This window comes from Tinamus guttatus, unplaced genomic scaffold, assembly GCF_059628265.1.
Source record: "Tinamus guttatus ecotype Peru unplaced genomic scaffold, ASM5962826v1 Tinamus_guttatus_pri_ptg000364l, whole genome shotgun sequence".
NCBI classification, from domain to species: Eukaryota; Metazoa; Chordata; class Aves; order Tinamiformes; family Tinamidae; genus Tinamus; species Tinamus guttatus.
Genome location: NW_028288898.1, coordinates 2,282,752 through 2,295,156, shown reverse-complemented (window position 1 = coordinate 2,295,156; position 12,405 = coordinate 2,282,752). Strand labels below are relative to the sequence as shown.

General features: G+C 55.0%; 1 protein-coding gene across 1 annotated transcript in view; it reads right to left on the bottom strand.

Moving 5' to 3' along the window:
• GPC1 (glypican 1) overlaps positions 1–11,833 on the bottom strand; it is a 109,976-nt gene extending 98,143 nt beyond the window's left edge. The window contains exon 1 of the mRNA XM_088530221.1: positions 11,597–11,833. Within this exon, the coding sequence (XP_088386347.1) occupies positions 11,597–11,753 (157 nt within the window). The 5' untranslated portion in view covers positions 11,754–11,833. The remainder of the gene's footprint in view (positions 1–11,596) is intronic.
• Positions 11,834–12,405: the final 572 nt, after the last annotated feature.

Here is a 12,405-nt window from a genome sequence, read left to right as displayed (position 1 = left end):
TTGACCTGTACATGCCGCAAGCCAGATTTTCACCTCGTCCATCACAATGAAAATTCTTTAAAGAAAAGTCTTTAGGTCCTAGGGACCCTGGGCAGCCTTTTGGGGGCACCAGCAAACACTGCAGAAAGAGCCACGACAGCAGAGGACACAGACGGGCGGCACGTAGGGAGCTGGGCACATGGGAAACGGCTCCAGTTTGCCCAGACTTCTGCTTTCCTTGTAAGAAGCTGCTGTTCACTTAATCACACAGCCCTAAGAGCTCCAACAGAGGTCAGTGCCTGTGGCCAGGCTGCGCCTGAGCAGCACATTTTAAAAGGTACCATTAACTCCAGGGCTGGGTAAGGCCGAGAGCTTTCCCGTAGGGATTTCGGATGAAACGTCGACCATCCCGGCGCTCGGCTGAACGCGAGGAAGACAGGGATGAAGGCAGGCACAGACACCCCGCTCTCCCTTCTGGAGCGGGTCTGCCATCAAACGGTGGCGGTGGCAAAGGGCCAGGCTGGCAGCAGAGCTCCCACCAGGCTGTGAACAAATCTGCTCATCCGCCAGACCGGCCAGATCCTCAAAGTGCTCAGCTCCAACTCGGGCACATCAGTGAAGCAGACAGACTAAAATAAAACACAAAACAGCAGCAAAACCCACACCGAGACCCCCCACGGCAGCTGTGGGTGTCCACGCGTGGCCTACAAGGAGAGCTCGGAGGGGAGCACAGGCCGTGGGGACACCTGAGACGCGGCGCTCCTGGTCAGGTGCCCCATGCCTTGTGCGGAGCCGGGGTGCCAAGTGCTCTGTGGACTCTGGCCAGGGAACCAAAGCAAGAAGGCACCACGGGCAGAGCACCAGGAAACACTGCGTATCATCGGGAGGAGACATGAGCCTGGGGTGCAGAAGTGGCCGCTCAGAGTATCCTCCCTTCAGCGGGAGGATCCCCAGGGATGTGGTAACTCCAACATTTCCATTACAGCAAACAAAAGCTCCGGCTCCCGCAGATGTCCACAAAGGCCTGTCACACAGCTGTGCAGAACGAGGAAACTGCCCATAAGAAACTGGTTAAATCAGACCAAAAGGGCAGCAGTGAAAGAGCTTGGCAGATCTTCTGAGGGTGAAGCTACAAACGCCACTTACTGCAAGGCTGGATCCTGGAAGCTGCAGGGGACGGAGCGGACAAGCCCGGCGCAGGCGTGCGGAGCGCCCAACGCGGCGAGCTCAGCCCGGCGCCGCCGGTCCCGCTCCGGCAGCGCCTCCGACAGGGACAGGGAGACCTCTGCGGGAAGCGCAGGTCCCCCCACGCACCGGGGAGACCCCAGCAGTGCCAGAAAACTGCACGACGCCCACTCAAAAAGGTACATTTACTTATAGGTAATTGCACTCCAAAAAAAAAAAAAAAAGTTTTTTTTCCTTTATAAAGCTTAAGATATGACGATGTTGCAAAAATTGAAATAATTTTTAAAATGCCTCACCATCCGGTTAAGTGTTTTTTCTTCTCCGTGACCTGGGAGAACATCTGCCCACACCACAGCAGACAACGGGACAACCATCTCCGGGCTGCAGCAAGACATGGAGCCCAAGGACAAGCACAGGGTGGCACTGCCAACCCTCCAGGTCCCCCATCCACAGGCTGAAGTGCTCCCCAAGGAGCTGCAGAAAGGTCTTGGTGGCACCCCAGAGTATCACAGATTATTTCCTAAACTGGGCAACCTAGCACAGGAATAAATTGTCATTTGGCATCTAGCAGCACACACTTCTGTCCCCTCTGAGGGACTGGGGAATGGTGCTGTCACTGTGAAGGACATGGAAAGACGTAAGGAACCTCCCAAGAAGGCAGATTAAGAGCTCAGGAGATTTTCTATGCAATTCCCCCTCAAACACGTCCCAGGACACTGGCACATGCCTTTGATCTCTCCTGCTCTCTTTGACACTGCCCCTTGGTGTAGGGTCTGTGTGGTATTTCCTGGCCAAGGAACATGTGGAGATGCTCAGCAGAGCTCCCCGTGCCGTATGGGACAGGGGAGGACTGGTCGTGATGCCCTGGTTCTCTTCCAGTCCCCCATCCTCCAAGCCAGCCTGCCACGCCGTTACTCATGTCTGCACTAGACAAGAAGGAATTTGCATAATTCAAATTATTGACATCAAATTATCACTAAGGGATCACGTAGAAAACAGAAGCTCAGAGCAGACTCAAGCAGCTGGCTAGCTAGCTCCAGCACACTAAACTCGCCAGCACATCCTGCTGCTCTGCTGTTTTCCAGAAGAGTTTGCGGAGAAGAACTTTTTGAGCTGTTCCAACCACGTTTCCTTATCAAGCAGCATCCTTTATTTCCTCAAAAGCAAAGCCTCCTCTATAGAGTCCTGAGAATAAGAGATAGGCCCTGAATATCTGTCACTTGAGAGGCTAGCTTAGATTGTTTTTAATAGGTTGTGGTACTCATAACCGGTTTTAAACTGACAAGGGAAAACGATAAAGAGAATGAGATCTATGTTTCTGAGCTCACATCAAAGAGGGGCTTTAAAGCATCAGTAAAAGGCTGTCAAAAAAGGAAAGCTTTACCCAGCAGCCTGACAAAGCAGGCTTCAAACAAACAAGAAATAAACAGTATCCCCAAACAAATTAATCCGATGGGGAAAACATAGTCAAAAAGTAAATATTGCATACTGCTCGTATCCGCAGAGAGAGACAAAAGAGCCCAAACCAACCCCCACATAAAGCCACGGGAGGAGGAAAAGAAATCATTGCGGAGGGAAGCGGAGGAGTCTCCGTCCCTGGCAGCGTTCAAGAAACGTGTAGATGAGGCGCCTGGGGACGTGGTTTAACGGGCACGGTGTTGAGGGGCTTACGGCTGGACTCCATCTTGAAGGTCTTCTCCAACCATAATGATTCCTCAATCATTGCTCGGGATTACGGCCGCCTGTATCCATCACTACTGTTTGGCTGTATACTCGTGGTAACTACACATTCATTAATTGCACAAGCCTCTAAACACCTAAAAACATAAGACGACAAAAATCTTCTCCGACCTTCACCACCTACTCCCAAGACAACATCTTCTCCATCCATTAGATGGTCACCAAGAAAGATGGAACCAGCCTGTGGTCACGGCCCGGCCCTGCTGCGGTCACGAACAGCCTGAGCAGCCCCACGGCAGCGCACGGAGCGGCTCGGAGCACGGCCGCCTCCGAGGACACGGCCACGGCACGTCCGCAGGACGGCCCCGGGCGCCCAGGCTGCCGCAGATAACCTCGGCCATGGAGAGCGCCACTCGGAGCACTCACGTTTCCAAGCTGAAGAGAATCCATCGCCAAGTACCTGGGAAGCAGCGCGGCCCCTCCTCGCCACGCTCGCGCGGCGCAGCCCGGAAGCCACCGCAGCCCCGCGCGCTTCTTCCACCACCTCATGCTGCAGGCTCTTCCCAAGCAAACGCAGCCCCTTTACCAGGCAGCTCCAGGCAACTACAGCCTTGGCTTTGGTCTAGAAAGACAATTTTCCCCCTTAATATTGTTAGAAACAACCAACCACCACCCGCCTCGACTCAGGTGCCGGACAAGCAGCGCTGCCCCCCCTGCTCCTCGGCGTCCCCGCAGGAGGCAGAGGCCCAAACGAGTCTTTGGGGAGCCTTCCCGGGGGCACCTTCCCTCCTGCGGCCCTTGCTGGGTCCGTCGGGCACCTGAACGGCCGCCTGCCTCCTCGGCCCCTCCATCACGCGGGAAGCGGAGATGTGCCAAGGTAAGCGCAAGCTAAGCAGTATTTTTGTTTGGTTAATTAGGATTACTCATCAAACAAAGCCAAAAAAAGGATGATTTAATGCAGGACTGGTAGAGGTAGTTGTTGCATAAGTACATTCCTGAATATCTGGCTACTTTAGGAACATTTTTAATTAACAGTTTCTCCTCGGCTAGGGCGAGCCATGGAAAACAAGGAAAGAAGTTCCACGTAAGGACACTGCCGAATCTCCCGGCTGCCAGCTCTCCCTTTCTTCAGGGAAGAGCTGAAATTAAAAGCAGACTGTCTTCATTAGCGTTACCAGAACCCATGCACCTGCCAAAGCTGACAGCAACACGCCTGTGATGGCAGATTTGGCCAGTGTCATTTTCTCTTACGACAAACACGGGTCGTGTCACCCACATGGAGGGCTCTCGTGGGGGTGGCTGCACAGGGACCAGCTCCTTGCGAGGGGTTGGAAAACACCTCGGGAGGAGCAGCCTGGCACACCAGGGCACGGGACCTCTGCCTGCAGCACCGTTTCCTGCTGAAATCGCCTCTATGCTCTTGGCTTTGCTCTAGTTCAAAAAATTAGGTTTCTACCAAGAGCAACGTTGCTCGCAGGCCTCATGGTCTGCTTCAGCATCTCAGCCTTCCTTGGAATGTACTGGAATACACACCCTGGTATCCCAGCTCCTGGGACACGCATGGCCCTGCAGCCAAATTATTTGCTCCCCAGCTCTATCTGGACCCGGGAGGTCTAAACACACTATCACACTTTGCAAGTGGTTTAACACCATAAATATTACCACAGTTGCAAACATAAAGGTTGTCTACAACAACTAGGATTCTACTACACAGGATTTTATTAGACACTATCTTACAATCACAGTAAAAATAGCTGGCTACATAGTAGTCCCTGGTTTCCTAACCATCTAAAAATAAAAACAACAGATGCAGTGCAACTCCAGGCATGGAACCAAGTGAAATAATACTAACCTATATTCTAGGCTGCAAAGGTAAGAGCTGTGCTGGCTAACCTTGCCTCTAACCTGAAGTTAAACATCAGTTTGTCTCTACAATTTTGGTTTCCATCTTCAACAGAACTGGAGATTCCAGTTTTCTTTTTCCCTGGACACACAGCACTCATCCAGCAGCCCAGCTCCTTCTTATCAACTCCTTTCTAATGAACACAGCTCAATATCCATTGAAGGAAACACTAAGTAACGAGTGAAAAATAATTAAAGAAGTGAAAGGGATACAAACTAAAGGAATTTATTATTCCCTGACCTGCAAAGTAAATTGTTTAGATACCTGCAGTCAACAAGTAACGATGAAACAAAACAAACAAAAACACAAAATCAAGCCAATGGGCTCACACAACCTGTTCAGCAAGGCCCATGCATCTTGGATGGGTTGACCAGCACGGCATTTTAACCAGCAAAAGCCCTTACCCATCACGAGCAACGGAGGCACAACATGGCCCTCAATCTTGCTCTTACTGTTTATTATTCACGTATCACGGGACTGATGAAGATTTATGGTCCCATCGTGCCCAGCACCGTATAGTGAAATATTGTGAAACAGTGAGATATAGCACTCCAAGCTATTATAATTTAAAAACAAATCACAAAACAAAAACGTTACCATTTAAAGACAGGAAATACAGACAGCTGAAGCATCTTGTCCAAGGTCATGCCAGAGCACAAAACTGAGCCCAGATCTCGAGAGCCCCAGCACGGGCTGTGTGTCACACACGGGAACGGTGCTTCTCCTCTTGGCTCTTCACTACGTGCCGTATTTCATAAACTAACAGCAATCTCAGAAATACAAACGCTGCAGGGTTTCCATTCCTGCCTGCTCCTCTCGAGCTCCGCCAAGGAGGCAGCTTTTCCCACCTATCCGCAGTTTGTCCCGCGTGGCACGAATGCAACATTCACACAGCAGCACAGAACACTTTAAGCTGGAAGGGCCCGCTGGAGTCACCTGCTCCAACCCCTTGCTCAAAGCAAGGCCAGTCAGGATCTTATCCATGCAAAATGTGAGTAACTTCAAGGTTGGGGATCCCACCACCTCCCTGGTCCTCTGCTTCAGGATTTGATCACCCTCAAGCTGAACGTTTTGCCATGTATCAAAGTAAAATTCGCCTGTTCCAACTTCTGCCTGTCACCCTCACCCTGTCCCACACAGCCTAAACCCAGCCCCGTTTCCTCTGCTCCCGTTATAGACAACAATAGGACTTCTTCTAGCTCCCTTTTTAATGCCCAACAAACCTAATTTTCACAGCATCTCCTTGTTTATCGTGTCCCCAGGCACCCCAACCACCCCAGCAGCAGGCCCAAAGCCCACGTGTTGTACTGATGGCTACGTCCCGGGGCGGGTGGCACCAAGGAGCCACTCGCTAGGCCAGTTGAGCTGACTCTTCCCAAACTCTGCGACTCATCGAGTCCCGCTCACGAAGACAGCGACAGGCAGCGGTGCCAGCCCCTGCGCCGCTGTCCTCATCACCGAGGCCCGTGGCCCCGCGGGCACCCTGGCCCACACGGCAGCAGCGCCGGCTCCAGGGCGCTGGGGAACTCGAGCCACGCGGCCCACGCTGCAGCTTCTCCGCTCCTGGAGTCAGCGCGTGCCAGGGATAACTCAGCCACTGAGAATCCTCAGCCAACCAAAAAAAGAATTAAAAAGAATAAAAAATAACAAAGTCAAACGCAACTTCAAGACTCAATGAGTCCAACAGCTGGAGTTCTCTGCTCCGAACTCCCAAGGGAGGACACGGCGCAGCCTCCGCGGGGACAACGCTGTCCCCATGGGCGGACCTGCAGGGAGCCCCTCTGCGCGGGGACCTCCGGTCGTTCTGGCACTGCAGCGGGGCCACCACTGCGTGACGGTTACACCTCTGTGAGGGCTGGCGGCTCTTTGAAGCACCATCGCGTCGCGTTTGGTAGATCCGGGCTTAAACGCACCCGTGCCCCGGTCTGGCGGCGGGCGCAAGGAGGGCTCCGCACCCACGGGTGCTCCAAGCAGAGCACGAGGGGTCCACATGCTGCCACCGTGGGGACCCCGGGCTCCCACCGCTGCCCCAGGCCCCCGCAGAGCAGTTTCCACCTCTGCTTTGGCCTTAGAGCCTCACAGCAACCCCAGGAGCCTCCGCGCGCCGCAACGGGACCTGCCACGGACCAGGGCAGGGACGGGGGCTGCAGGGCTCGCCTGGTGCCCTGTCACAGGCCAAGCAGGTGTCTGCAGAGCGCAAAGTGGGGACACGAGCGCTGTGAGCTCCCGCAGCGAGGCCTCCACGCGGGGACTGCGCTGCGGCCCAGCCGAGCAAGCGCCCACGGGCGGCCCCGGCCCAACCCCGCATCCACAACCAGAGCAAAACGCAACTGCCTCCCGACTCGGGGAAAGCAGAGACCCAAGAACCACTCCAGCCAAATTACACAGTGTAGTTTTTACAATCCTATAAAACAGCAGCTTTTTTTTGCGAGCCAAAACTGTTCGTCATACACTATTTGCATTTTAGTCATATAAAAGATTGAGTGTGCACATAAGTGCTATCTTGTTGCTCCTTGAAACCACACTAAATACTTTTGTTTTTGTTTTCTTCCTTTTTAGTACTTCAGAAAAATGCATGGCAAATTAAAAAAAATGTTTTTAACTCATGTTGCTAGCAGAGAAGTTCACAACAGCTGGGTAATTCTGCACTTTTGATCCATGCTGCATTGTATATGAAAAAGCACAAAAACTAAATTAGTTTTATAAGCTCTGCACAGTCAACACAATTGTGATTAATATATTTTCTAAAACACAGGGCTGGAGCATTGTGAACAACTGCTGCACAGCCTGCGTGCCCAAATCTTAAGGAAAAAAAGCAGTTTTCCAAGTCTCGAGAATTCCAGCGCAAACAGGAGCCCATTCCTGGGCAGACGCCGCTGACCCAGCTCGCAGCCCTGTCGTGCAGAGACAAGCGCTGTACGTGCTGCGGTCTGAAGCTTCGGTGCTTTTTACCAGTGAATCTGGCAGCGGAGGTAACCCGATTCCCTGGGAATCCAGCGTTGCTTAAAGACGGGTTTCACCTGCCTGGGACACAACGGGCGCAGCGGGGAGCGGTCGGAGCGTACGGACACGAGGGGAGAGGGCACTCTGTCCTTTCCATGGAATAGGAAAGGAAACGCTGACCTTCCAGAATTTTGAAAGATGCAGAGTTTTGAACTTCATCTCTTGCTAACGTCGACCAAACGCAACGCTTTCCTGACCCTGTTCCCTGCTAGGCACCTCCCGCAGCAGCACGGACATGGAGAAGGGAATTCCCAGGAATACGCAGGAGAACACGGGCTCAACCAGAACTGGGGAAATCCAAGCTCATAAAGGTTCGTAAGGAAGCCTACAGATTCGCACACTGCACAATCTGTTCCCAGTATTTTTGGCTTCCTCTGAGAGCCAAAGAGGCAGGAAGGGGAGCTGGGGCAAGTGCCACAGGGCAGGAGGGTCTCCAGCGAGGTGAGAACGCAAGATTTGGGCTAAGGAAAGCGCAGGCTCCGTCATGTTTTGCTTCGCCAACAAAAGAAGCTGTTGAAATAGCTTTGTCAGACACAGCTGATAAGGGTAATTACGTGGTGAGCGCTTAGTCATCCACATGGCAGTGACAGCGAGGCACATTCTCTGAACAGAGAATCACCACAAAACAGAAAAAAAAAAAAAAAAAAAAAAAAAGGAAGCAAAGGAAACTCTAAGCACAGAGCTCCCCAGATTTCTGAATTTCTGACGTGAATTAGGGAAGCCGGGACAGATGCTCATCGGAGCCTGCAAGCAGGGCCTGTCATTAACCACTAGAGGGAGCCCATTTTTCTCCATAAATGTAATTTTCATAATTACTGTGTGCGCACACTTTGCACTGAGGAATCAACAAAACAATCACAATGTGTAAAATATGCAAATTAAGATGAATATGGATTTTAAACAAAGCCGGTATGGAAAGATGCAGTTCAAGCAGAGTCTATTCTAGCATTTGCACCAATATACTTGCTGAATGGAGAAGAGGCACCGGTGAGGGTTTTGCTTCATTAAAATCGGCACTCTAACCAAGCAGGCTACAAAACCCATTCCAACTTGCCCTTAAGTTTGTCAGCGTCACCACGCTGATCTGGCACTCGGGAGTTCACCATATACTGGCTGCCCTCCAGAAGCCGCATCTGCATTTTGTAATTCCAAACCAAACACAACCACAACTCGCAAGAGCGCTGGAGCAACGAGACGCTCCCCTTGAGGAAGGATCTTTCCCAGGGAGATGAAGAGCCCCCTTGACACAGTTTCCTTTAAAAGCAAAGTTGTACCGCCCGATGAAAACAGCTGGTTCCGACTCCTTCCAGCTAAGGATCCGGGAAAGCACAGCCTTGAGATGCACAGTTAGGTGAGCAGGGACATTGCCCGGGGGAGCCCGGCCAGCTCTGCCCTGTGCTCTGCTCTTCTGCAGCCTCACGTCCCTCTCCTGCGTTCAGGGCAGGTCGAGGAAGGATTCACCTTGGGGATGAACAAGCAAAGCACTGGCCTGGACAGGCAGCAAAGGCCAGCACAACTCAGAGCGAGGAAACGGCATCTGCTCAAGGCGCTGGGGACGGTCACCCATATCCAGTGAGAGCCACCCCGAGCCCTGTGGCCTGACGGGTGCAGAAAGCACGGAATTTTCTGCACGAGATCCTTCTTATTCCACATTTGGCAGCGCTCACAGGAGAAGGTGCTGCAGCACTCCCCGACGCCCAGGAACCTTTGCTCGTGTTATTATGTGTTAAGGAAGCCAAGTCCCTAATTTTCCCACACCCAAGGGGTAGGGAGCATTTCCCTCGGCGTTCAAAGCCCCGCGAAGCCCCGTGCGCACGCGCTGCCCGGGATTACTAACACGAGCAGACGCCACTTCCAAGTCTGGGAGTTTGGCCACTGACTTCAAAGCCTTGGGATGCAACACCGCGCGTCTTCCCCAAACCCACAGAATCGCAGCTACTTGCACACTTGGAGCACTTGAACACGTTAAAGGCATCGTACAAACACCAGCGAGAAAAGCAGCAACTCCCGTCTTGGCATTTCACGAGCAGTCTGGTGGGCTGAGGGTTTATCCCGGGAACAGATCCCTATCTCCTGGCCAGCTAATAACAGCGGCCGCTGCTCTCACCCTGCTGAGCCGGCAGCCGCGGCGCTACCTTCTGCTGAGCGTTTTTCGAGGTATAATCCTCTTAAATCACAACAAAGAGCCCAGATTGGAAGGTGCAAAGCGGGCTGCAAACGGGCTAAACCCAACACGCGGCCAGGCGTTTCGGGGTGAGATGCAGCCCGCGCTCCTGGATGCCTCTTTCGAGGTTGGGGTGCGCTTGGGGGTGCCGCGGCGCACGGATTTGGGGCATTCGGGTGCTCCTGCCCGGCAGCACCCTTGGGACACGGCTCCGGAGCCACTGCAGGGCTTGGAAATAAGCCCAGAAAAGGTGGTGGTGCTTGTGATCCCACCGGCCGTGTGGGGAGACCCCGGCGCGTGTCCATCCCCGAACCAGCGTCCACAGCACTTTTTAACTTGCCCACAAGTTGTCACAGACACACAGATGCTTAGAGACACCAATCCCACCCGATCTGACAAGGGAAACCCACATTAACTTACGCACTAACCTGCCCAGCACGTGACAGCTCCCCCCCACCCTCTACTACGAGCCTCAGAAATGCTCACAATAAAGTATATTGATCCAGAGGCGGTTTTATCCGCACAGGATAAGCCCTACAGCAGCAGCAAAGGGCATTCCCAGATAGCTGCGACTTAGAAGATACACATGCCAATAACCAACAAAAATCCACGTCTGTTCAATGCTTTAACTACCAGGCTTATAATTCCGGCAGCGGCAGGCGGCTTTTTAAGCAGAGGCTTCTTCCCCAGGCAGATCCCCGTGCAATTCCTCTCGTCCGTGTAACGCGCATCTGGGCGGCTCTCCCCGACAGCCCCAAAGCACCGGTCAGACACTACAGCTTCCACTGCTACCCCTTGCTTAAGGCACCCAACACACACACCGGGAGCACCTCAGAAACAAAACCCGAGGAAACCTTTGTGTCCCTGGCCGCGTCCCTCTGCGCCCGCGAGCACCAGGCGCTGCCCCACGCTCGTGACCGCAGCTGACACCACCCCGTGGCAGGGGGTGCCAGGCCATGCCTGGCCTCCCGCGCACCCCTAAGCACCCGCAGCCCAAGGACCTTCCAGCCAGGGAGCACCCGGAGGCGGCTCCGGCCACGGCGCGGATTCGGAAGGCACCTTCTTGCTCAACCGAGTCCTTTCCCCGCTCCTAGCGCCCTTCAGGCGGCTCCGCAGCTCCGCGCAGGGTACCCGTCATTGTGGGAACTCGCTCCTGGTGGCAGCGCGACAAAGAAAGGGCCAATTTGCTCGCGTTGAGGCGACGTTCGCGCGGCTGAGCCTTCCCCGCGGTGCCTTCCCGGGGAGCGGCGAGCGCGGCGGCCCCGTGGCCGGGATGTCCCCGTGGGGTGGCTGTGGCACGTCCGCACGCCGGGGCTTTGTCTGGAGCGCGGGGCTCCCGCGAGCGCCCCGGCACCGCGCGCAAGTTGGAGCACCAAAACTTGCGCCGGAAAAAAAGAGGGAAATAAATAAAAAGGAAAGAAAGAAAGGAAGAAAGGAAGGAAGAGCATCTCTTCCCCAGCTTAGCAGGAAAGAGGGCTGGAGGCAGAGCCTGCTGTTCTTTCCATACCCCGGGGGATCCGTACAAAAGAAGCCGAGCGGGGCTGGTGGGATAATAGCGCCGGGCTAGGGAGGAGGCGCCCGGGTCCCCCCGGGCTCCGCACACCTGACGCGGGACACCCCGCGCAAGGCACCACCACGGGACCCCGCGCAGCCCACGCGGCCACCCGCGCCGGGGCACTCACCGGAGATCTCGGCCTGGGGCACGCCGCCGAGCGCGAAGCCCTTGGCCCCATACAGCTGCCGCAGCTCGGCGCAGCTCCGCGCCTTGCCGCCGCTCTCGGCGCGGCCCGCGGGCGAGGCGACACACAGCAGCCACAGCCCCCACGGCAGGAGCCGCATCCTTCTGCGCTGCCGCCGCCGCCGCGAGCCGCGCGGGGGGAGCCGGCCGCGCGGGCGGGCGGGCAGGCGCGGGCGGGCACGGCGCGCCCCGCGGGAAGCGCTTTTGTTCCTTAGCGCGCCCGCCCGCCCCGCGCAGCCCCGCCGCGCCGCTGCCGGCCGCGCGCCCGCCGCGCCACGGGGCGGGGCCTGCGCGGGGCGGCGCCTGCGCGCGGCGCCACCTGAGCGCGGGGGCGGCGGGAGCGGGACGGGATCCCTGGGCGGGAAGCGGGAGGAATTCCACGCGCGGACCGCGGGGAAGCGTCGGAACGCGCTGCCCGGGGAGCGGCGGAGTCACCGTCCCTGGCAGTGCCCGAGAAACGTGTAGACGAGGTGCTGCGGGACGTGGTCTAGCGGTGCTGGACCTAGTGATCTTGAAGGTCTTTTCCAACCATAATGATTCTATAATCTCTGTAGAAAATCTCCTAATTCAGTCACCTGTTACATACGGGCTAAAAGATCAAGTGGAGCTGCTGCAAAGGTGGAAAAAATAAGTCCCGTAAGAGGAGTCACAACAGTTCCAAGGACGCTGCAGAGTGGCCAGAAGTTCACCAAGCACGAGCCAGCGGAGCCCACGGCACAGAAGCATCGAATCATGGTTGGAAAGGATCTTACA